Here is a 23,270-nt window from a genome sequence, read left to right as displayed (position 1 = left end):
AACCAACCACACCATCGCGATGCGTTCGAGTCAATGCAAAAGCGCCAGCCGACCCCCACTCCTCCTCTACGCACACGACGTACACTACACCCACTAAACACTACGCGACCAATTTCGGATGCTGCGCAAGTGGTATTTGCGCATATTGTCTCCGCGTACCTTTGCGTACGGCATCGCGGGTAACGCAGCACGCCATAGCCATGGTCCGATGTATGAAAAAACACACACACGCGCGCGACCTCACTCATACACTACCGACGAATGCGCGGACACGGCAGCGACGGCCTGCGACGTTCTGCGCTCGGTTCGCGGCTCAGTCAGTCGTCGTTCGAGCATTAGGCAACATTTAATTTTAATTTTAATATTTAAGTAGCTCTAAGTGTACATAACACGAACAAACGAACAACGGAAAGTCAAGCAAGAATCAATCAGCATCAAAATCAGACAAACGAAACACGAAGAGTTACAAAAAGAAATTTAACTAAAAAAAGCTACGCATATTGAATGTGCTACTTCGAACAATTGAAACGAAACGAACCCTTGAAGAAACAAACCGTGCAAAGTGAATCATCCCAACAGTAAACCATATAGCGGGGAATCGCGCACAGAAAAAAATAAGGACAAACGGTCTTTTAATTTAATTTCGAAGTAAAAAGCAAACGAAACACTTTTTACTACAATTTAACTGCGAAACAAACGTTCAACGAAATACGAAAGCAAGTGCAAGTGTTCTGGTGAACAGTTTTTCGAATTACGATTTTAAGTGTACGTGTTCTTTTTTTGTCATTTATTCATTGCGAAATTCGAAAGCTCTGCAAGCAAAGGGGGGAAGTATTAGTAACTTCCTCTAATACATAGTGAGTGTGAAAACCTTCAACCCGCAATAAAACTAGCAACAGTGTGACAGCATCCTGTTTATGTGATAAGTTCAAGAAAGGATATAATTTTCCAACTACAAACCATTTTACTTAAAAAAGAATACACCGTGACAAAAAGTGCGATTCTCTCGACGGGACAGACAGAAAGGAATAGAATAAAACAAAAAAAAAACGCGTGTGTAGAACTGTGATAATAGCACGCAATTGACCAAAGGTGGGCAGTGTTGGGTGTGAGCTGAAAGAGGGCACAAACACAAAATAAAATAAAAAAAACCCAACCCAACGGTGCAAAGAACCTAAAGCAAAAAATCGCAACCGTGCGTGCGTGCGTGCGTGAAGTGTCGTCGTCGGTGGTGTTTAGGTAAAAATAATTGAAATCCGTACCACCCGGGCCCTGCGATTGCGAGCAAACGTGCAAACGCATTGGATCTGTTCTGGTGACCGATTGTGAAGTGTTAATAGGTAGTTATGTTTGGCGTTTTGTTTTTCCTCGCATCACACTAATGCTATTTTCTAGCACGCGCGCTCTTCCTTGCCATATTTTCTACGTCGCCTAAGCATGCGGGGCGAGGTCCTGATGATGGGGACGGTTCTGGCCGATGGCCAACCGATTGTTAGGGCGGGTGGGGAATTTCTTTGCGTCGATGATGTACTCACTCACTAGCCCAAGTGTAAATGGCCATGTGGTGACAATTGAGCTGATAAATGCTTTGGTTTTCCGGATCGGTCACGCTGGACTATTCGTACTTGCACGATAATAAGAGCTCCAGGGGTTTGGTGTAATTGAAGACTACGTTAAGTGTTTTACTGCAATTTATTTTTAAATATCGTGTATGAATATGCTTTAATATATTAAAAGTAGTGTTTCTCCTTAAGTTGCATTTCGTGGGTTACAATCCCGTTGGAATTGTTCTTATTTTTTAAGACAGGTTTTTTAGTATATTGTTGTTTTTGTTGAATTATTTATTCAACTACGATCATATGGTCACACTTATTTATTCTTTTACGATTATATTATGCACTAAATTGCGATGTTCATTATTCAAATGCCGATCTATAAACCCACTTAAGAAAGATAGGTTAACCGTGTAATGATTAGCTCGCAATCGAACCATTGCCATAAGACTATGGTTTCGTTTCCTCTGCCCTTTTTTCTGTCTCTCTTTCCCACCTCTCTCTAATACTTTGATTTACCAGACACCCTTTTTCAGATGACCACACCACCTTCGCATCGTGACACGATGACACACAATGGGATTGCGCCCTGTTGTGTTGCTAGATTTACTCCCACAGTACGTTCACGCCTTCTAGAGAAGCGTACGAAAAATGGCCCAACCGCGTGCTGCACGGAGGTGTGAGCTATATCGATCTTTATGCCAAAACGCTGTAGCCGAGTGTAGAACGAACAGAAGCAAACTTTCATCAGCGCTAACGATGATACAAAGATGGGTAGTGATCGGTTTCGGTGGCGGAGACCATCTGGAACGGGGTTGGGAAGAACACTTCGTACCATTTAATTTGCTCACTTCTGGCCCGGCTCGACCGATCCAGCCAGAGGGCGAACGGTTATGGCAAATTGTGAACGAGCGGCCGATTGACAGCTCGCACCGCTTCTCCTTCTCCGTGGACATCGCACCCACATGGTACGATGGTTCGCTGGTAGAGGGAACGGAACACGGACACGGGTGGCCGCTAGAATGTAGAACCATTGCCAGATTACGTCAGACGTGATGGCGCGAAAGACGCCACCACGGTCGCGTTGATGATGTACACCATTCCAAATGCCCTAATGTCGTTCGGTTTCGGCGCACTTGTTGCCTATAATGTGTGAGTGTGTGTGATTCTTTGCTGTCTTTGGTTGCACGCCTGGGGTTTGTTGTTCTAAATTTGGAGAAAATATCCATCCGATGCTAGTAGAAGTCGTAAAACGGCAGGCGCCAACGACGATGTTTCGCGTAGTGTTGATCGTCGTGTAGTTTGATACTCGATTGATCGACTGCTACTCCCAGTGGCATAAACTGGCGATACGGTTTTGGGAGTTGTTTTCAAAACACGTACAATCTACTTCCGGCTCTTTACAGTAGCAAGACCGATGTGCCTGGCCAGCCGTTAGATATCTGTGCCAGTACGTCAATGGTTTATGTATCGTCATGCTCATGCTGACAACGCCCCTCTCGAAGCGGGTCGAATCCATTCGTCATGGTAATCGGTCAATTAATTTTAATTCCGCAATAGTGCACCGCAAGATCAACAGCAATCAGGCGAACGCGGTATGCAACGGACACACGGGTTGACACACGGGCCGACACATCTGCGTTGAGGTCAAGCCGTGCACATTTAGCTGCGACACCGAATTTGACTAGCGCAATGATGCATTGTGAGAAGTGCGATAATTTACGGCACGTTCTATAAACGGCGTGGGTTAGGCTGCTGCTCTTGTTTATGATACTGTGGATGCTGCTTGGGATTTTTGGGCCGTAACATAGTTTCTATGGTCACAAATCTAGAAAGCAGAACAACGCCGAAAAGCGATCGTGTGATTTAAGCATTATTTACATCATTCACCGTAAGCGAGAAACCATTTCTAGGACGATTTAACATGAATGAGGAAATTGTTGAATGGATTCATACTAAGCACACTTGCTCACTTGTTTATTAAATAAAAATACAGCGCCATCTTGCTACCGCAAACGCACAGTGCTGCTTTCGTTTGCATCCGCCGAGCGTTTGGAATATAACGATGCGCAAAATTATTACACCCACATACCAACCGGGGTGGCCGTATGGATGAGCCGATGTTCACAAATACTTCATCATCTGTGAGAAAGTGCAGCGGTAGCTAAAGCGAATGATACTGGTGCGAATAAATCCAAGCGGAGCGGTCCAAAAATATCACGATCACGATATCGCTTTTCACTGTAAAAAGCAGGAAAATAGGAACGATTTTTTGGGGTGGAAGGAATGGAGGAAAAAATAATATTCGCAGATGCGTAAGCGTACCAACATACGCAAAAAAGACAGGGTGGAATTGTTGTTGAATCACTGCTTTAGACTTGGACGATTCAACAGTAGGAAATAGTTAGAAAACTGGAAGCTAGATAAGGAGATGTTTTATCACAGCAAATGGTATGTAAAGAGCAAACAAAGCTTACGAGTCAACAATCTCTTTGGCGGTAATACCAGATCTTTCATATGCCGACTACTTATCAGAGTGTAAATTGGTTTTATTTATCCATTCGAAACCAATGAATTTGAAGTTGGAAGCCACACGGTTATCAGTTTTGCCCAATTCTTTACACAACCAATCGAAAGCAACCCTCTTACGCACTTGCGTTTCTTTGGAGAGATTATCCATGCCAGAATGAGGTCACGCGCTGTGTGCGTTTTCGCGTTTTTTGTGGTCCAGAACCGAACGATATTGGGACCATTTTCACGATGGTGCCGCAAAATTCAACCACCCTCACAAACGCATGTCATCGTGTGCGCGAGATTCAATCAAATGTGCTTTGTTTTTCCTGCGGCCCGATGCGATCGGACGGACCGGTCGGAAAACCAGCCTCAGCAGCTGCACAGAGCGCTGCTGTTGCCACCCTTTTACTCTGCAGCTATAAATATCGAAGCGTGCGATCTGTGCGCTGATCTCGTCTGCAACTGGCTAGGCGGGAGATTTTTTGAGCTCAGTGTCAGCCCCGCCACAACCCACCCCCCGGGGGCAGCATTGATCACGGGGTGTGCACGGTTGTTAAACTTCTTGTCCTTCTCACCCCCTTCCCACGGTGTGTTTGTGTGTTCGTGTGTCCCTGTTTTGTTTGCCGCTCGATTGGTTGCACACAAATTAGCTGCGTAAGCAACAGATACACGTTGGCACAAAGCGTGGCCGCAGGGTGAGGTGGGAAAGGAAGACGTGGTTCAGAATTTTCCTTTCCGTCTAGTGTGGGATTTTTTTCTCCTCTCCCTACGTACTATAGGCGGAAGTCGGCCGGCAGTCGATTGATGCAGGCGAGAAGTAGTTTGCGTTTGAGAAGATTGGGAAAACACTTCAGCCCGGTAAAGAGTGTTGCCGGAGATTGATGGGTTATAGGGCTAATGTTGCTCTGCGCTTGAGTGTGTTTGTGTGTGTGCATGTGCATGAATCGGAAATAAGTGGGATACTCGTATCTAAACAGTCGATTTATCATTAACACCATCAATGGAGCACGTGGAGCTCAGCAGGGAAGGTTAGAATAGGATGCGATTCGTTGATGTGCGGCATAAATGGAATATGATAGCATAAACAGCTAATAATGTTTTCGTTTCGTTCAAGATGGATACATAACAATACCGAAACATATCAAAGGAAGGGTTGAGTTTTTAAATACTTGTTTAACATTTTCTTTTGATCATCTTGAACGCTTTTTAGACCAACACTCTTCTTTTTATTTAAAAAAAAAGAAGATAAACGAAACCGTTTCATTGACGCAAAATGAGGACTTTGCCGGCTGCCGGCAACTAGTGTATGGTATTAATCATCTTCTTTACAAGGATGTGTAATTCGGTTGCTTTCGGTTGGCCATTCATGGCGGTTGACATCATTGAAATCCCCACCAAAACATCTAATCGAGTCTTTTCCGGGCACGACGTTTGTGTGTGTGGAGGGACCGCACCTAGTTTTTCGTAAATCCTTCCCTGACAGCTTATGGTTGTGCATGTCTAAATGACATCATGTCCGAAATTTATAACAGCGACGCAAGATTGGAGGAGGAATGAGAGCGCAGGGTTTGGTTGTACATAGCGGTAAAGTATGAATAGGAGTATAAATCTGTGCTGGACTTGTTGCACTGAAAAGCGGAGTCCATTTGAGCTTGCAATTGTTAGACTAAACAGTTGAGAAAATTGGGATATAAAATCTATGACCTTTGGAACAAGCACCATTCGTTCTTGTGAAAGCTATAAATAATTCGTCATTCCGAATATCTTTTATATTTTTTTGCTTGAAATAGTTCCAACAACATTTTTGCGAAAATGTTATTTTGCATCTCTTACGAATGAATGTAAATATGACAATTGCCCAATTAGTTGATGTTTGTAGTCTACATCATCGTTCGTCACACATTTTTGTCTACAGCTGGCTTGCAATTTATAAAGTCAACCTTTTACACTGATGTGTACATTACCACCCTTATATACACACACACGCTCCTCATTAATCCTCCATGCTCCTTGCTTATCCTCATCGTCATATAGTGTTTTTTCCATGTGTTTTTATCCGTGTGTTTGTTTCATTCATGTTGATAATGTATTCATTGTTGATTTTTTCTCCATTCTTTCGTTTCAGGTTACTTCCAACCACACCCAGCATAACCGGTGGACGGAGGTAAAAAATTGGATCGATTTGTCCACGACACAACGCCCCAAAAGTCCAACACCCTCGGCACGACACACTGAGCTCTATAGAAAAACAACAACAAGGACAAGTCATCATCCATCCTGTTGGAACGGTGCGAAATTAAAGTTACAAAGCCCACCGGTGCATATGAATCGTGTGCCGAACATTGAATTTATCCACCACTAGAGAGTGAGAGGGACACAAGAAACAAGAGTAAACTCCAGTGCGAGGAAGTTAGTGTTAAAATTAAAATTTAAATGTACTGCCTACGTGAAGAGTCTCAGCATACGTATCAGCAGCAAAAGCAGCAGCTACACCAGGACGTTTATGATCTGTAATAAGCAGTGGATTTAGCATCAAACCTTAGCGATGGAGAAAATTGAACAACCCACGAGCGTCTCGGCTGGTACGGTGGAGACAATGCTCAAAAATGCTTCCACTTCGGAACAGGTGGCGAAAAATGAAGGTAAAGCAGACACAGCGGAGTACTGTGACAACGTGAAAGAAACGAACGTGCGACAAAAGCGTAAGAAAGCGTCAGAAAAGATCGATGCGAGCGGTGTTACCGATGTCAAGCCACCGTTGGATCATCGATCGGTGGGCAAGGAATCGATCGTATCCTCCCACCCCGCCCCATCTTCGGAAGCGATGGGAAATCTTTCCAAAGCAAACGGAAAACGGCTTAAGCTGGATCTGAAAACCCATCCGGAACAACAGCACAAGCCGGAACCAACGTCACCGCTAGGGCTGTTGCACGAGGAAAAAGTGATCGTCCGAAGCAAACCACCGATTCCACCGAAACCGGATGTAAGGACGATCCCGGCACCGTCCCAGGGGCAACAGCGAGTGTCCATTTCGCCGACCGGCACGCCTCAAGCAAAGGGCTGCAAGAAGCAGCAGGTGACAGAAGCGCACAATGCCCATACCGTCCAGAAGCTGCTGGCACAGAACGAACAGATGAGGCTGGAACTGAGCGAACTCCGAACGAGCTTAGCTGCGGAGCGGAATGCCGTCAGAGTGTTAAGGTAAGTGGAGTGTAGCATGATCAAAACTTAGACGTTTATTTGGTTAATTTACTCTTCGCGCATTTCCTTCTTTCTTTCCCACCCAAGGGCCCAAAACGAGTCCGAACTGCGAAAGACAAAATCCGAATGCAAGAAACTGCAGGAAGCTCTGCAGCACCAGAAACGCCATTCCCAGGCCCAGTGCCAGAGTGTGTCCGTGGGTGGTGGTACACCGGCCAAGCGGGCACACCGGGGCGGGTCGGGGGAACATGAACTCACGAGCGGCTGGGGTTCGGAGTCGCGCGGTCAGCAGCAGCAGCAACATCAGCAGCAATGTTGTCTGGAAGTTCTGAAGCTGAATCAGGAGATTTCTGCCCTGCGGGAAACGAACAGGTTCTTAGAGGAAAAATATCAAGTAAGTAGCAGCGCAACGTGGAAATGAAAAGAAGGAAAATGTGAACCGAAAATTTGAAAATCGCACGCAAGTTTTTACACGGTACGGAAATTTGTATGCTTTTCTCGTACGCAAAGTGGCTGCGTCATGAAGGCAAACGATTTGGCTGCGTACCACCAACATCTCTAAAGGGCGTTGCAGCTTTTTCGATAAAAGTATATCTCTTCTTACGCCTAATAGATCATTAGCAAACATTGTAGATAAAAAGTACTTGCGAGGGTCGTAAGACATTCAATAAGCTTCGATGAATGGATATTCACTGACAAGCTTGTCCTGTTTTCAATTACCGCTGATTAATTTGTTGCCAAAAAGAACACCACGAGGTGGGCACTATCTGACGGCAAGCTTGGCGATCCGATTCTTTAGCAAAATGTCACGGCTGTGCAATGTGTGTTGCCTCCAGCGTCAATGTCAACGCCGATCCGTTTCGGGCCAATACAAGCGTAAACCCCACTTTGTACGCTGCCATCAATGCAGGACACCGATCAGCTACCGATCGATTGGTTTACTACGGCGCCTTTTTTCATTTGGGCGGAAAAAAATGAGAATTAAACGTTTCGCGCTGCACGGTACGTAGTTGTGACATTGTAAAGGCGAGATAGCAATCAATTCGAGCTCGCAATATCTTCATCATCTCGGTGGATCGGTGTCAGTCAAGGGTGGAACACTGGAATGCAAATTTCGCGCATGAAGATTACGAAACGAAACGATTCGGACGGGTGTCCGTTGGGCAGGCGTGTGGCGCGGTCTCTGGCCAGAAAAGGAAATAAATTGATTTGATTGTCATTTCAAGTGTTGGAACTTGAGGCTCCGCTTGTGTGGGGATAGTGGCTGCCAGCCAATAGTAGAGAACTCGCGCGCGGCCCGTCGCGCACATCTTTCGTGCGTCAAAATTTAACCTTAAAAAGGCATCATCTTCGCGACCAGAACGGTGCGCGTGGTGCGAGTACGCAAGGCTGTGCGGCTGCATTACCGTAGAAAGTTCGATTTCCCTTTCGTTGCGTTCAGCGTCACGGGGCTTTATTTATCGTTGTTTCATAAATAATGCCAATTTATGGAAGGTTTCTTCCCGAATCAAAACCTAGCACCTGGGGGCGGTGTGGGAGGGAGCGATGTGTGACACATTAATCACATGACCAGCTCTCCCGCAATCCCAAAGACATGCATGCAAATCTGTACGATTAATTGTGTTTCGGCAGCGACCTTCGGTCGGTCTAGGAATCAGTTGGACAGTAGACCTTCACCCATACTCAGCCCAGGTACGGGTGTCCCGAATGGAGGGCACACGATGGCGCTTTGAATGGGCAGGGGTAACGCTTCGCACCTCGTGCACTGTGTCGAATCAATGGAGACGCCGGAATTACTTAATGATCTGCGAACAATTATTATGCGTGTGCGGGTAGGAGAATGCAAACAACAACGATCGCAGCAACGCGCACACATCAGCAACGAAGGTGCATCATAGAGGTGTGATGTCCTTCGACACGGGGTGATATACCATCCTGACCGCGAGGTCCTAGGCTAACGTATGGCACGTGGGGGAAAATCCTCGAGAAGCTACCCTACTGGGCAGACAACGTTTGCCTTTTACGAGCGCCTACCGCACGATATGATTATGTGGTAAACAATTTATTGAATTTGTTGCGAATCAAGCTTGAAGAGTCGTGATTGTACGCGCAGCGAGCACTGAAAGGATTATTGTTCTGCGCGGTGGATGTCCGTCAGTTGATTGCGGCGACGCGGTTAACTGACACCCTGAAGGATTTGATGACATTTTAATTGAAATGGAATGGTTTTGAAATCGCCTTTATCGCGTAAAAAGCAAGCAGGAGTGGATGAGTTTATGGTCGGCTGTCGGAAGGAATGTCACGTCGTGTTAATTTGCGTTTTGTACCGCTTGAAGGGCAGTCAAAGGAACGAATAGATTGGCAATAAGATTTAACGGTAATGAAGAGAAACGTTTGTTTTTATTTGGATATTATGCGATGTTCAGCTCATACATTCGGCAGTAATATCACTTGACAGGGCGTAGTATTATTCGCCGTTTGCTATTTGTTTATTTGGACATTCGCTCTTGCACATGTTTGTTTATTCGTTTTTAAAAGCTTCAGAGATAAGAGTATCATGATAATAAATTACTCCAATTGAACCGGTTGTAAACTGCAACTAGACTGTCTTGCCAGCAAGATGAAGATAGTTATGCATTAGCAGATGGTTTTGGTGCGAATTTTCTCGTCCAATTTGTATTCTATTATCATTTCTGAAAAAGTCATTTCCGAGATTATATACCTCGTAATCTAAGTGCCTAAAACGTAATGTTTCATTAATTGGTTTGAACAAATGAAATGACTTTATCTGACTACCTAAAAAAATGAAGATAGTCTATACTTGACAATAATGTTCAAAGTTATACATGCTGTCCATATTTCGTATGTATGAGCATTTTATGGACAAGATACATTTGTGAAGAAGATGTGGAATGAAAGGATCTAATCTATACTCTACTGACTTATGGTCTAATTCGTCCGTAAAAGATATCTTATAGTATTGATTCAAAGCAAGTCTGTCATCCATGCAGAGTTTGTTTCTATGAATGCTTCTTCAAATAGTTGACAAATTCTTTCCGATACAATCTCGTCAAGGCGAGCCTAATAATCTATTCGTTTTTTAAAGCAGAAGAATCTGTATAACTAATAAACACACCTATAAAATCATACACCTTGGTAAAAAGAATTCTCAACGTACCTGTTTTGCTACACACTTCCTGCTTAATGGATCCTACTTAAAATGCTACCCTTTCCTTTCACCAACCAACGGGTGCAGTCAGTACGATGAAGTAGAATAAATCACCATCATAATTAGTCAATCGGTAGCGATCGCTAGCGACGATCTCTGTATTGCAGTTGGATCTTTGAATTTCCCTTTCTACTAGAGCCCCTTTCAACTACTCCGTTGCCCGGCAGATCGTTTGCAATGTTCAACAGCAACAGGCCCACAACTACCACCGTTACAGTGTTACAAACCGTTTTCTGACTGACTTATAGTGCGATTGTGTTTGGTGCACTTACACCCTCACCCTCGCGAACAAGTGAGAGCATATTCTCGAGAGCATTTAAAGAATGCAACCATAGGAGGTGGATGTATGGCATTCGCTTTCCGACAGGCCTACTCTAGCGTCAGCTCTAGCTCCCAGTTAGCGTCGATCGGTATGAGCCGAACCACAGCTTCTAGCGCAAGAAGAATGGAAGGAAACCGTCCGTCCGCGTCAGGAAAGTTTCATGTTTTTGCTTCCGTGTTATGCAAATCCGAACCGGTTGCACCGATTGTTGCAATTTCGGAACCATCGCGCTGCATTGTGCATTGTTTTCACTTTCGATGCGAATCGATCATCTTACCCACGGGCAGTGCTTGCGGTTTGTGGAGGAGGCGCAAAATCAACTGCAAAAGACCACAGCAAACTGACAGTGGCACAAATATTCGAACCTTGACAGCGTTCCCCCAGTACCGGCAGTTTGCTTCCCATGTTTATCTATGTTTTGTCGGCTGGAGTACGAACATCATTCGGTGTTGGTTTGATCGTGCCTCTTTTTTCACTCTTTCACAGATTTCCTCCGAGGCTGAACGGCAGAAAGCTTCCGATATACGCGTACAGCGAGATCTGCACGAACTACGATTGACTCAACTTTCCAAGTCAGCTAGAAACGAAATCCAGCGCATGGTAAGTTCTACCCCTGTTTAAAAGTATTTGAATATGAAATTTAGTGAAAGAATTCGTTATTTAGAAACAAAAACCACAAACACTCGTTTGTGGTTCAGCTGAGTTAAATTGTAGCTACAAAATTAGCTTTCAGGTCACAGTTTTATGATTTAAATATTGTTTTTTTTTCAGTACTACATTGTACACAATAGTCATAATGCACACGAAGGATAATATGTTTGATTTATGTAACATCATCATTGGCATTGAAATGTCTTACAGCTTCAAAAAACGGCGCCTAGAAATGGGTGATCAGATAAACTCATAAACGCTGACAGAATATTAATCAGCACACGGCAGTATGACATTTGTGTTTTATTTTGCTAAAACCACACAAAACCCATCCTTTCGGAAGGTCTTTGTTGCTGCACCAAACGACCCTCCCCAGTTCCACGAACATTCCTCAGCGAGCACGGATGCCTCGGGGCGGATGAAGTCCGGCATCGCTGCGGGTGGTTTTTGTAGTAAACCCTTTTCACCGATTCACCTCCCCCCCTTTACACCGATTCTCCACACGGTTAGGGTCGCCCCGCTCACAAATATCAAAGGATGAGTCATAATCAGTCTAAAGTGAAACAAAAAAGAAGAATCAAAAAGGTCCACCTTCAAACCACCGATGGCGGTATCTTAAGCTAACGATCGTAAAACATTTGTTTGCTTCATCTCGTTCAGTTTTGGACGCGTTGAGCCGCTGATCGCTGTTTATTTCTGTTGCATTTCTGCTATGCCCAACCGCACGGCCAATGTCTGGGCTGGAAGGTTTCTTTCCCGGATCCAAACGATATAGTTATTGCCATGCAGATTCCATGCGGAATCCACAATCCTCTTACCGATTGGAACGTTTTTGTTGTTTTTTGTGAGAAGCGTTCGCTCCAATGTTTTTTTTTATGCCACCCGAAAATCGTGCCGTTAAAAATTTTAAGCACTGTGAACTCACCTCACTCACAACCCGAGATAACCTTTCTTTGCTACCCTATGATCATTGGCTAGTGCATGGGTACAAAGAAACAGCATGAACGATCGGAAATGGTTGTGCCCCGATCGGTGCATCGGGACAACGTGAGAAACGGGGTGCGAGTTATCAGTCTCGACGCGAGGCTTATCCGAAATCGGTGAACGGCTGTAATTACCCGGTCGGGCAATTTACGTTTCTGCACAAAATTCCTCCGGTAACGCCCGAAGCAACAGCACAACAATTTAAGTCGCCCTACGGACTGTTTCTCAATCAAATTAAGTTTTTGCTCCATTCATGCAGCTCGGTGAAAAGATCGGTTGTAGTAGCAGGAACAGCAGGAGCAGCAGAAGCAGCAGCAAACGGCAACGCATCGAAGGTGGAGCTAATTGTTTATACACGAGATGGTGAAATGAATTCATGAACGAGCTCGAGTGTGCATAATTTTGCTTTGCCTCCCGTACGACTTCATTCAGAGGCAGAAGCTTCACAATTCGCTCATAGCCTGAGGACAGTTCAGGAAGATAATGTTCGGCTCATGGCAGCGACGACCGGGTTCGACTGGGGCAACGAAGCGGATGGGTAAGCGATTACTGGGTCCGGCCAGTATCGTTCAAACGGTGAAGCTGGCACGGACACTGGAAACTATGGTTTTGTGAGGCGTTTTGAATGAATTCCGATCCCTCCAGGAAATGGTATCCTTAGGGACCGCGCGAACGAGAAGCAACGGGAAGCGACAGGGACGATAGCCCTCGAAAACGATCCTCGAGGGCGTTCCCATGGATTTTTGGGGCAGCACCGTCTGCCACTCTGTAGTTTCGTTGCGAGAATTGCAACCATTAAAACGGCTGCCCTGCGTCAGGCGAGGTACTTTCGATTCATGCTGAAGATGGATGATGATGAATCATGGGAAGCAAATTGTAGGTTCTGCTATACTTTGCGTCTGATCATTAGAAATATTCATCTTTTCTTTTTGGGAATGTTAGCTGGAGGATTTGCTGTTTTAAAGGCATAACTAATGGAACGCAAATGAAACTGTTGGCATTTACGTGATACAACCCCAAAAACAAGTGCAATTTTTCTAGCCACCTTGCGTAAAGAACGTTACAAACAGACGTAGTGCTTGATCAACTTTCCGCTCATAGCTCATGGCGGGAGCAAAAAACAACAAATCAAAGTAGGTTTATTGCTTCATCGTCTGTGCCTTGCTGCATGAAAATGAAGCAAACCGTTCGAAATTCTAAAGCTTGTCACCATAGAGACAATGGTCCGCCGTATGAGGGTCTAATTAATCTACCTTTCGCTAACCACTGGGAACTTGGTCAACCGTCTCGGGGTCGCGGAATGCCAGGGTTTGGAAATTGAAAAATGGCAAACGTTTTATTTTTCGTGTCGAGGGATTGGCCACCAAACGTTGATTTCTGGGAAGAACAAGTCGCTGTGTTCGCAACAAAGGTTGACCCAAATCCAAATTCTTGCCGTTGTTCTTAATGTTTTCTTGTTTCTTTCTTTCTTTATTCTAGCTGGAAGAGCTGAAATCGAAGGATCGCAGCATAGCACAGCTCAAGAAGGAGCTCCAGGCTGCGCTCGCTGCCCAGGCAGGAGCCGGTGGTGGTTGTCGCAAGGAGAGAAAGGCTGCTAAAAATTCCGCTCAGCAATCGCACGAGGTGAGTGACTTGTGGTGACCGTTTGTCACCGATGTCCAAATGTTTCTTTCAATCGGTGATTTTGTTTTATTTTGGAGAAAAAAACAAAACAAAACGCGCCGTTTGTTTAATGTTAAACCGTTCTGGGAGCAAACGCGCCAGCGACATGCAGATCACGAAAAGTTAGTCAAAAGCGTTGTGCGCATGTGTCCGCGGCTGCGCATCTTTCGCCGCCCGGGACGCATCGTGGGGCTGATGTCGTTGTCACGATTTCATCCAAACGGTAAATCATTTCCCCGGTGCCGGTAGTTGACAGCGAGATGGGATGCATTCGATCAGCAGCACGATCTTGTGTGTTCCTCCTACATGCGCACACATGCGCAGTCCAGCAGACGTGCAGTGGGACAACTTGTGCCCGGGACATTCCGGAACCGCGCACATACGCAGCCCAGATCACATTAGAGCGTGTAACGGTGTGTCGGGGGGAATGGTCATCGTGCAGCGATCATACATCTGATGCAGGAAGTGGTACCGCACGTGAAAGATGATGACTTTATACGAGCATTAAAGGGAAGCATTTTCCCAGGCAGTATGTGATTGCTGAATTAAAATCGCACTCAACGGGGGAAGGACAGGTATGTCACAGTTTTGTAACAAAGCGCCGGGTACTTGACCGCAATAGGGTCTAGGTGTAGATGGGGAATAGGCATGGCACATAGGGAGAAGGAAATACGTAATAATGTAGAAAGAAAACATGTTGATTGAGACTAAATGGTGTTATTCCCGAGCATGAGACATAAGTGAGCAACCGCAATAATTGACGTCACATTTGTGGATTTGGTTTCAATTTTTGAGTCTTAGAATATATATAGCGTTGTTTTCTACTTGCAATAGCATGCCATATCATACAATACTAATATGTTTCCCCGTAAATCTCTTGATGTACATATCTTGCACAAAAAATGGACGACATTGGGAGTACTTGCAGTTTAAACAGACTAGATATTTATATAGTTCATGTTAAATTTGATTTGCAAGATTTAACGAAATGCTCGCATTTTACCGTTGTAAAGGATTATGCCAGGAGACATTTTCACTTTTTTTTTGGGAATGGTATTAGGCCTCAGTCCTTTGTTACAATGACGCTAAATAGGGTGCGTACTGGTAGTAGTGTACAGCTCTTCTTACCTATTCCAATAGGGGGCATCCACAATAAGTTGTAGGAAACGATTTAACCCCACTTGCACCCTTTCTATTCCTTCCTATTTGTTTACAGATTGCTATCTTATTTTTCTGGAACCAAGAAATAGTTGTTCCTCCCACAAACAGCGATGACCAGTCGGTTTTAGTAGCCGATGCCTCAGACGGTGTGGGATAATCAATGTTTGGGTCTTGACGTTATTAATGCGGATTTTCTACTCAGTAGCATAGTATCAGCAAACTTTACGACCGAAAGAATCAAATTCTGCAATAATGTTCGTATAGTTTCACGTGAATAGTTAAATTGTTAAACCAAAATTAAAAAAGTGTGAAAGTTCTATGAAATATATGAACTGTTAAGAGCCGTCATCTCGATATTAAAGAGCTGCATGCGGTTCGCGATATGCGCTTTGCCGATCGCTGTCATAGGATGTTCTGCTGGTGAGCAGATTAGGAGTTTTAGTGCGATTCAAGCAGATGAGGAACGATGGATGTTATCATATATGCTTTACAGAATAATTTATGTTGTAAAGTAATCGAAAGTAAACTCAACGTCGGCACATCAGCCACAGCATCATATGATGAGTGGAAGAAGTAAAATGTGTTAAAATAGAAATATTGAACATATTTAAATTTAAATGGGAACTTAAAAAGAATCTAACACACTAATAACACACTACAAAGAATGAACACAAATGCAAACCATTTTCTGTTTGATGCGATTTTGTTCCCCAACTAATACAGTTGTCAAGCTTGTTTTATCATACGCTTGTTGCCTATTTGATGTCCAATCACAGCACTAATAAGTCCTGCTCACTGTGTGGGCCTGTCGCTTTCCTTTTAATACTGACATTTACTTTACATCCTCCCATATGCTACAAATTAGTTACAGCATGAGAAATGCCAGCCAACATTTCCCACCGTAAACCCCATCGTAGTGGTGCGATCGATCGCTTCCAAAGCGTTGTACACCGGCGCTCGGTTGCCAATCATCTCAAAGTGAGATACCCTTCATTTACCGATTGGTCACACGTTGTGTCGCTCTAATTGAGTGGTTTTCGTATTGGTGAAGTTGGCCCATGCGCCGTCCCATCTCGGTGCCCGATGCAACTTCCTTCCGGTGAGCTGAGGGCCCTTTACTACAGGGTCTTCCGCAGTAAGCTGCGCAGCGGTCTCGTGCCGATACCGGGACCGTCAATCGAAGAAGATTTTGTTTAATCTCCGGTGAAATATGATACGGTAAAGAAACAGTTGAGTCGAGCTTTAGTTTTACAATCTTTTTTGGCTCGCTCTCGAGTCGGTTGGGTGTGTTGGGTGTGAAAAACCGCTCGATAAAGGTACAGTTTCGGCTGGCCGATTGCTGAGTCGATCTTTCGCAACACTTTCCTGCAGGGTCTCCGCCCGGAGACACTTCGATACGGGCGATGAGTGAGCGGAAGTGCTCGTTGAGCGCGCAAAGTACCTGGTCGAATGCGATGAAGTGCTTCCACCTTGCGTAGGGCTCGTTGGCGTCCGCCGGTGGAAAGTGAAACCTCCGCAGGGTGGTCGTTCTCTCTGTCGCGGTCGTTCCCGGGGCACTGATGATAATTTCTTGGGATACACTTTTTTCCGCCGCCTTCCACTTTTTTCGGCACAGGGCTGAACAATTTCATTTCGTTTGCTTTGCCTTTTAACGACCGACGACGGTTTTTATGTGTTGACGCGTCCTGAGGCACTGCTTATGACATTGCGTGCGCTTGTGTGTGTGTGCGCTAGTGTGTTGTGCCCTTTTTACTCACAACGGTGTCTAAGTATTAGCGCAAACATGTCGTACATGGGTGTTGTTCCCCGGCACAATATTGATGTATGATGGAATTTAAGGGTTCATCTGTCGATAAGCATCCCGCTGGCAGGGTAACATCACTTTCACTAGTTAGCTCAACGGAGGTAATGCTGCTCCCAAAATGACGCAGGTCAATTTGGGGTGGGACAAAACGCTCAACCACATACACATCGACAATCCTCTCGATGGACCTTTAAAAATCGACAAATACAACTCCACTCCAAAAGCTAGCGAACGGAGCGGTCTTATCGTCATGTGCTTCATTAGTTCCGCCGCTTTGGCAAAGATGTGTTTGCGGTTGCGTTTTATTCACGCCAGGTTAATTTGCTCTCTCCCTCAATCGGCTGACTGATGCGTTTGGTCTTTGACATTAATACGAAACGATTGTCATTTGCGTAGCGCTACCAGCCCCATTTGTCCCCAGCTGATTTCGTACTTGAGAGTCTCGTGCAAACAGAAGCCCCGAGGATGAGAGCGGGAGCAATTATCTTTCGCTGGCAGCCTTCCACAGCGCGGTGGACACGACGGGCTGCTTAATTTGTCACCTCAATCCTGCCGGGTTTGAAGATGTTTTCATTTGGTAAAACAATGCGAACGGGTGATCGTGCCTTTGTCTACCAAAAACCTGTCCCATCCGGGTGTCGGTGTGAAAGTAGTAAAATTTGAATAGCTTAAACGTCCGAATGATTTTGATTTTTTTTATGTTTTGTTTTCTATGTATGTGTGTCCTGTGTTTGTTTGCATGACTTTTACCTCATTTGTTGGCATCGTGCGAATCGGGTACGGTCAGCCGATCGATGCTGCCATCAATCTGGCCCATCATTAATGGGTGACATCGGTAGTAATGAGGTATGCAAATGAGATAGACATTTACATTTATCGCATGCACGCATCTTATTCGTTGTTGGAATGCCACAGTGTGTTGTTTGAGCATGTTAAAACTTTACTTTTTAGAAGCTCAATACCTCAGAAGTTGATTATGAAATTTAACTATTTTTGTTATGTTGTGAAATTTCATAAACATTCGGAAAACATTATGAACTATGAAATAATCCATTATTTCAATGCTCAAAATACTTGAACATTTATTCCCCTGTTGGCACTTATATTGAAAGAGTTGCATTTCAAAATTTTGCATAAATAGCAATAGGGATCATAAATAGCAATAGCCAGTCTCATGGTACAGTCGTCAACTCGTACGACTTAATAACATGCCCGTCATGGGTTCAAGCCCCAAATAGACCGTGCCGCCATACGTAGGACTGACTATCCTGCTATGGGGGGAAATCAATAAGTCACTGAAAGCCAACCCCACAAGTGGGTTGGTAGGCCTTGACCGGCATCGGTTGTTGAGCCAAAGAAGAAGCAATAGGGAAACGCAGATACTTGTCTTGCCGTTAAACGGATGTCAATACATCACCGGATTGTCGCAAAACAGATGCGTTGCAGGATCAGCCACAGAGAGTTCAGCGACCCAAACGAAATCGAAATCGGAATTCGAAATGATATAATTTATCAGTCACATTGAAGTGACTGTCCCTTCGCATATGCCATTCGCATTGCAAAACCACGCTCGATACTGCATTCGGTTGGGAAGATTTCTACTATTTTCTTTATTCGTGGTTCGTGACCAGCAAACGATTACGATATGGTGGGCATTTGTGCGCATTTCTCCCAGCAGCAAAGGCAACGGGACAGGGTCGGTGAGCTGTTGACTGTGCTCGAGCAGTGGTCTTCTTTCTGTGTGGTGTTCCAGCCGGTGACAGTCCGGTGCATTCCGCCCGGTCGCGCGTTGAATGTTGAAACGGCGATCTTTCTCCTGAACGTTTCATCATCACATGTGTCGGTAGTATTGGTAGGGCACGTCTACTGAAATTGGAAGATGTCGGTGTCGTCGGTGCATCCCGGCCCGGCTAATGGTGGTTGAGTAATGTTCTGGAAGTATGAACGCTCACCGTCGAACAATCGCACCCGGCTTGCCATCGTACACAGCGACATGCGTTCACACTGTCAGGCTGAGAAAGAGATCACATTCTTCACCGTTTGATTGAAAGACAAAAGATCATGTCATAAAAAACACATTCAGTTTGTATTGTATCAAGCGGGAAAAGTGTATCGAAAAAAAGGCAATGCTTCCAGCTTTTTGTTCCACTCGCTTGCCGGCGGTGGATTATGCCATCGCAGCTTCCATCGTACCGCTGAAACGGTTTGCAATGCACGGGCGCATGTTGCACATGTGGGAAGGAAGTGTTGTCGTACGCGTGCCACCACTGCGTCATACCGTAAACGCAAACGGGTCCCAGTTTGGTCCCGCGATGCTAGGACAGCAATACGGAATGGTTGTGGGCTAATTTGCATCGATCTCGATGAAAATGAAATGCAGCCGGTACGGGCCACCCTCAGCATCATAATACTGCCCTTTTTCGGACCGGTTCAAACACTTCAATCCGACTGTGTAGATTATGTCTGTGTGTGTGTACCTATCAGCCGGCAGGGTAACCGGTAATCTGACGGCAAATGTGTACGCTTGGGAACGGTTTATTGCAGAGCCGAGGTGTACGTACGCGTGGCGTAATCACGACCCGGTGGGATCGTAATCGTGAACCAATAGAATCGGAGTGATGTGATCGCAAAGCAAAGAGTCACCCGATGGGCCGAGATGAACCGCGTAACCTGCGTACTGCCGTGGTGCGAGCTCCGCGCTCTGAACCTGCCAGCACGTCAAAGGGCTCGTGCCGCTTGAGCGACGCATTTGAACGCATCTTTCAGCGTTCAGCTCCCACAATTCTCGATGCGAAAGCCATTCTCATGGCACTGGTGAGGTGAGGCATTCGGTTATGTACGTACAGGCGCGTACATATCGGACTTTCTTTTTTACGATGTGAGCAACCGTCACATAATGTTACTATCGAGCAGGGCTATTCTTCCATCGTCTCTGTTTTGTACGGTTTTGTAGGTCGCTCGTAAGCTGTTAATGATGTGTTGTAAAATGATGTTGTTTGAAGATCGCAGGGTAATTGGAAAGGGTTGCAACTAATTTGAAATTAGATGGGTTTTAACTGTGATTGTTACACTCTCGTTGTCAAATATTTTGATTGAATAGAATAATCTTAACCATGAGCTATGTTTGAATATTTTGCTTAATTCTTGCTTTCAATGAATTTTTACTTCAGTGCTGGCTTTCTGAAAAGTTCTTGAAAAAATGTTTATTTTAAATATGTGTTACATTATTACATTACGTTGAAACATGATATGATTTACTTTAAATATAGAATGGCAATGTGACAATGCTTATGTTCAAGATTATGTAAAATAACGTAGACAAAGTTAATGCTGTGTTCACATAAAAATGATTTCTTCTTTTTATTTCAAAAGCTTCGCGAGACATATTTTGTTAAGAAGCATGTTTTAAATTTAAGTAAATAGCAGCGATTCTCACATGCATGGTCGAAACATATTCTTAGCTCTGTTTAGATATCTTTAGCTGTGTTTTGATAGGATCATGTCAGGTTCGTCGCTTGATTGCATCTCTCATAGTTTCAAAGTATATGTATTTGTTTTCATGTTGCATGTGTTCTGTGATTTAAAGTAAACACTTTTTTTTTCGTCAAAACAGAAATGTCAACCACTAAACAATCGATACCTTTATCCTACAGTAAAACTGCTGATAAAACATACTTGATTTGTTGGACTTCTGACACAGCAGAATGTCCACGAAGAAAGCAAAGTTTAATGTACCCAGTTGCATGCGATTAGGGAGTATCCTTTTCCCCAAACCAGCTTTCAATGCACGGCTAATGGCGTATGTTTGGATTGAAGCTAGGGATAACGTGGGGACCTAAGCAAACTAGCGCTACGGAAGGTAGTATCGCATGAGGGTGATGTGCAATATTCGTACTTGCCCATTTGTAGCTACAGTAATTAATTATTTTCTCATTAGCCTTCCCAACCCTTCATGCCCCTGGCACTGTTATAATCGCTGCTTCTGTCTCTATCTCCTGCTCTTCACAATTTTACACTATCAACGATTACGCCATTAAGCGTCCAGGATGGCAACGGAACCAAGGGGACCAACAGGCGCGTAGGATTTTTGCATCATTAACTGACGCGGATCGTTGCCGTTCGCTAACGCTGCTCATGTAGTGCCCGGTTTGGACCATTCGATCGAAAGGCACACATGATCGGCGCACACGAAACCGAATCAATCTGCTGCATTTGATTTACGCGCGTGAGCATGGCCACTGCCGTGGCTGCTAGCGTACCGACACCACTTTTCTACGGTACGGTCGCCGTAGGCTTAATCATCGTGCCCGAAAAAGGAATGCATGAGCGGGTGCATAAACACCCGCTATTATTAATCGGTTGCATACGCAAGTAATTATGCTGCTCACAACCCGTTCGCGCTGGTGATGGCGCTTAGTCTGTGACGCGTGTACGTGGAGGCAAACGCACTGGAGAGAGGAGCTCTATGTGAAGGGCTTTAATTTGTCTAGTGTTGCTGTTTGGTGGCGTATTAGAATTTTGCATACCATAAGGTCCCGGTAAGGTAAATGGTAATGGTAAGGTGAAATGGTAATGGGAGCTGAAAATCGATTGAGAAAGAATTTCGTTGCATTGAAGTGCGTAAAACGCGACCGATATAATTATCAGGAGAGCAATAAAGTGTATATTGCGTTATTAACGCAAAAAACAGAGCATGGAGCATGGAACAAAATGGGAAAAAAATCACATATATCTCACAGATACAATGCACTTGTTCAGGTTTGATGTGATAAAACATCGTATGTTAAACAGGCTTCACCAGTAATTGCATTCCAACAAGTTGCAGGGAGCATTTATTCACCTCACAACACTGCTCGAGAGCACTTAATTTTGCACCCACAGGAAACGGTTACAGTTGTTCATCGGTACTGGCGAAAGCACTGGTTAAGCGGTAAAGTTTCTCACGCAAGAACGAAGCATGCAAGAATGTTAGCCCCCTATATCAACGGGCATGGGTTTGTATAATTGCAATCCCACTTTGTATTCTTGCCCAACCTGCGGACAACAGCATACTGATCGCATACTTATGAACCGCCGGCTTTCCGAGCAAAAATGTTCTTTGCGCCCTTCCCAAAGCAGCATTACTGTGCGTTTTGCTGCAAATTGGCAGGCGCTTAATTTTCTACTTAAGTTTTGATACTTTGTTTTAAGAGGAATTTATCCCACTAAAGATTCGTGTTTTTTTTACAACGGTTGTGGGTCAGTTTGCTAAGTCAAAGTTTTTCGTAATTAATTGTTTATTTCGTCTCTCTGCTGTGTAACGTCAGTTTCGGTGATAATTCTGCAAACGACACAGCCAAACATAAAGAGAGTGAGAGAGCAAGCGAGCGGTCGGATGGTGCAGCCTCTCTGGCAACATAAAACCTGAGCATTTTTTTCTCTCACGATGTTTTTTTTTCTCCGCAAGCGGCCCGATCGTACTGCTGGGGTGGCGCGTGGACTCTCCGACCGAGCGATGCTCATGCAACACGACGCAAAGGGTTAGTTTGAATCGGTTCGTGATCGCGTGTGGACGTGAGAGCTCTCGACGGTGTACCGTCGATTTGTGCGTTGAGTTGTTTAAAAACTGCATGCCCATTCAAGTGCAGCAAAGTGCAACGAAATACGGCATTTGAAAAAGGCAATGTAACCCGCTACCTAGCGAGCATTTATGTGAAGTGAAAACTGAGGTGAAATATTTATAGAAAAAAAAACAAGGTCTGAAACCCTTGTAAACGCTGGCAAGAAAGCTCAGTAATGGTAATAAATTGGATTGTTAAAATTGAATGTGGATAAATTCGAAGACCCAAATTGATCACACCATCCTAACGGAAGCAATGCTGAGAGCTCTCAGCAGTAAGCGAAGACACATCAATAATGCATGGATAGTTAGTGAAGCTTGACAGACGAGGAGGTAGTGTTTTTGTGTGGCTAGTGAAATGTTAGCTAAAAAAGGTTTGTTTGTCGCCCCGAAGGTTAAAAAATACCTTAAATACTGCTATTCCCCCTTTTGAAAGTGTGTGCAATTGTATGGAAAGGGGAAAAGTCATAAAATTAAACATAACCAGTATTGAGGAAAGCAACGAATGCGCCCGTTGGAAGACAGGTGCATTATTCTGCGTGCAAGGTGCGTTAGCTGTCTGATCTTGTGTTTTTCTTCTTCTAAAGTGC

General features: G+C 44.6%; 1 protein-coding gene across 3 annotated transcripts in view; it reads left to right on the top strand.

The window, feature by feature from the left end:
- Window positions 1-305: 305 nt before the first annotated feature.
- Window positions 306-23,270, top strand: part of LOC121591088 (protein lava lamp-like) — a 126,844-nt gene continuing 103,879 nt past the window's right edge. For 2 of the 3 annotated variants that reach the window (XR_006004511.1, XM_041911464.1), the window contains exons 1-5: window positions 306-1,340; window positions 6,193-7,268; window positions 7,356-7,662; window positions 11,306-11,419; window positions 13,934-14,077. Coding sequence is in view for 1 of the 3 variants with exons in the window: in XM_041911464.1 (XP_041767398.1) it covers window positions 6,613-7,268; window positions 7,356-7,662; window positions 11,306-11,419; window positions 13,934-14,077 (1,221 nt within the window). In the remaining 2 variants the exon portion in view is untranslated. The remainder of the gene's footprint in view (window positions 1,341-6,192; window positions 7,269-7,355; window positions 7,663-11,305; window positions 11,420-13,933; window positions 14,078-23,270) is intronic. The other variant, XR_006004512.1, reaches the window with a different exon arrangement.

This window comes from Anopheles merus, chromosome 2R, assembly GCF_017562075.2.
Source record: "Anopheles merus strain MAF chromosome 2R, AmerM5.1, whole genome shotgun sequence".
Lineage (NCBI taxonomy): Eukaryota > Metazoa > Arthropoda > Insecta > Diptera > Culicidae > Anopheles > Anopheles merus.
The sequence above is the reverse complement of the archived record's forward strand: the minus strand, read 5'-3'. Positions and strand labels throughout refer to the sequence as shown.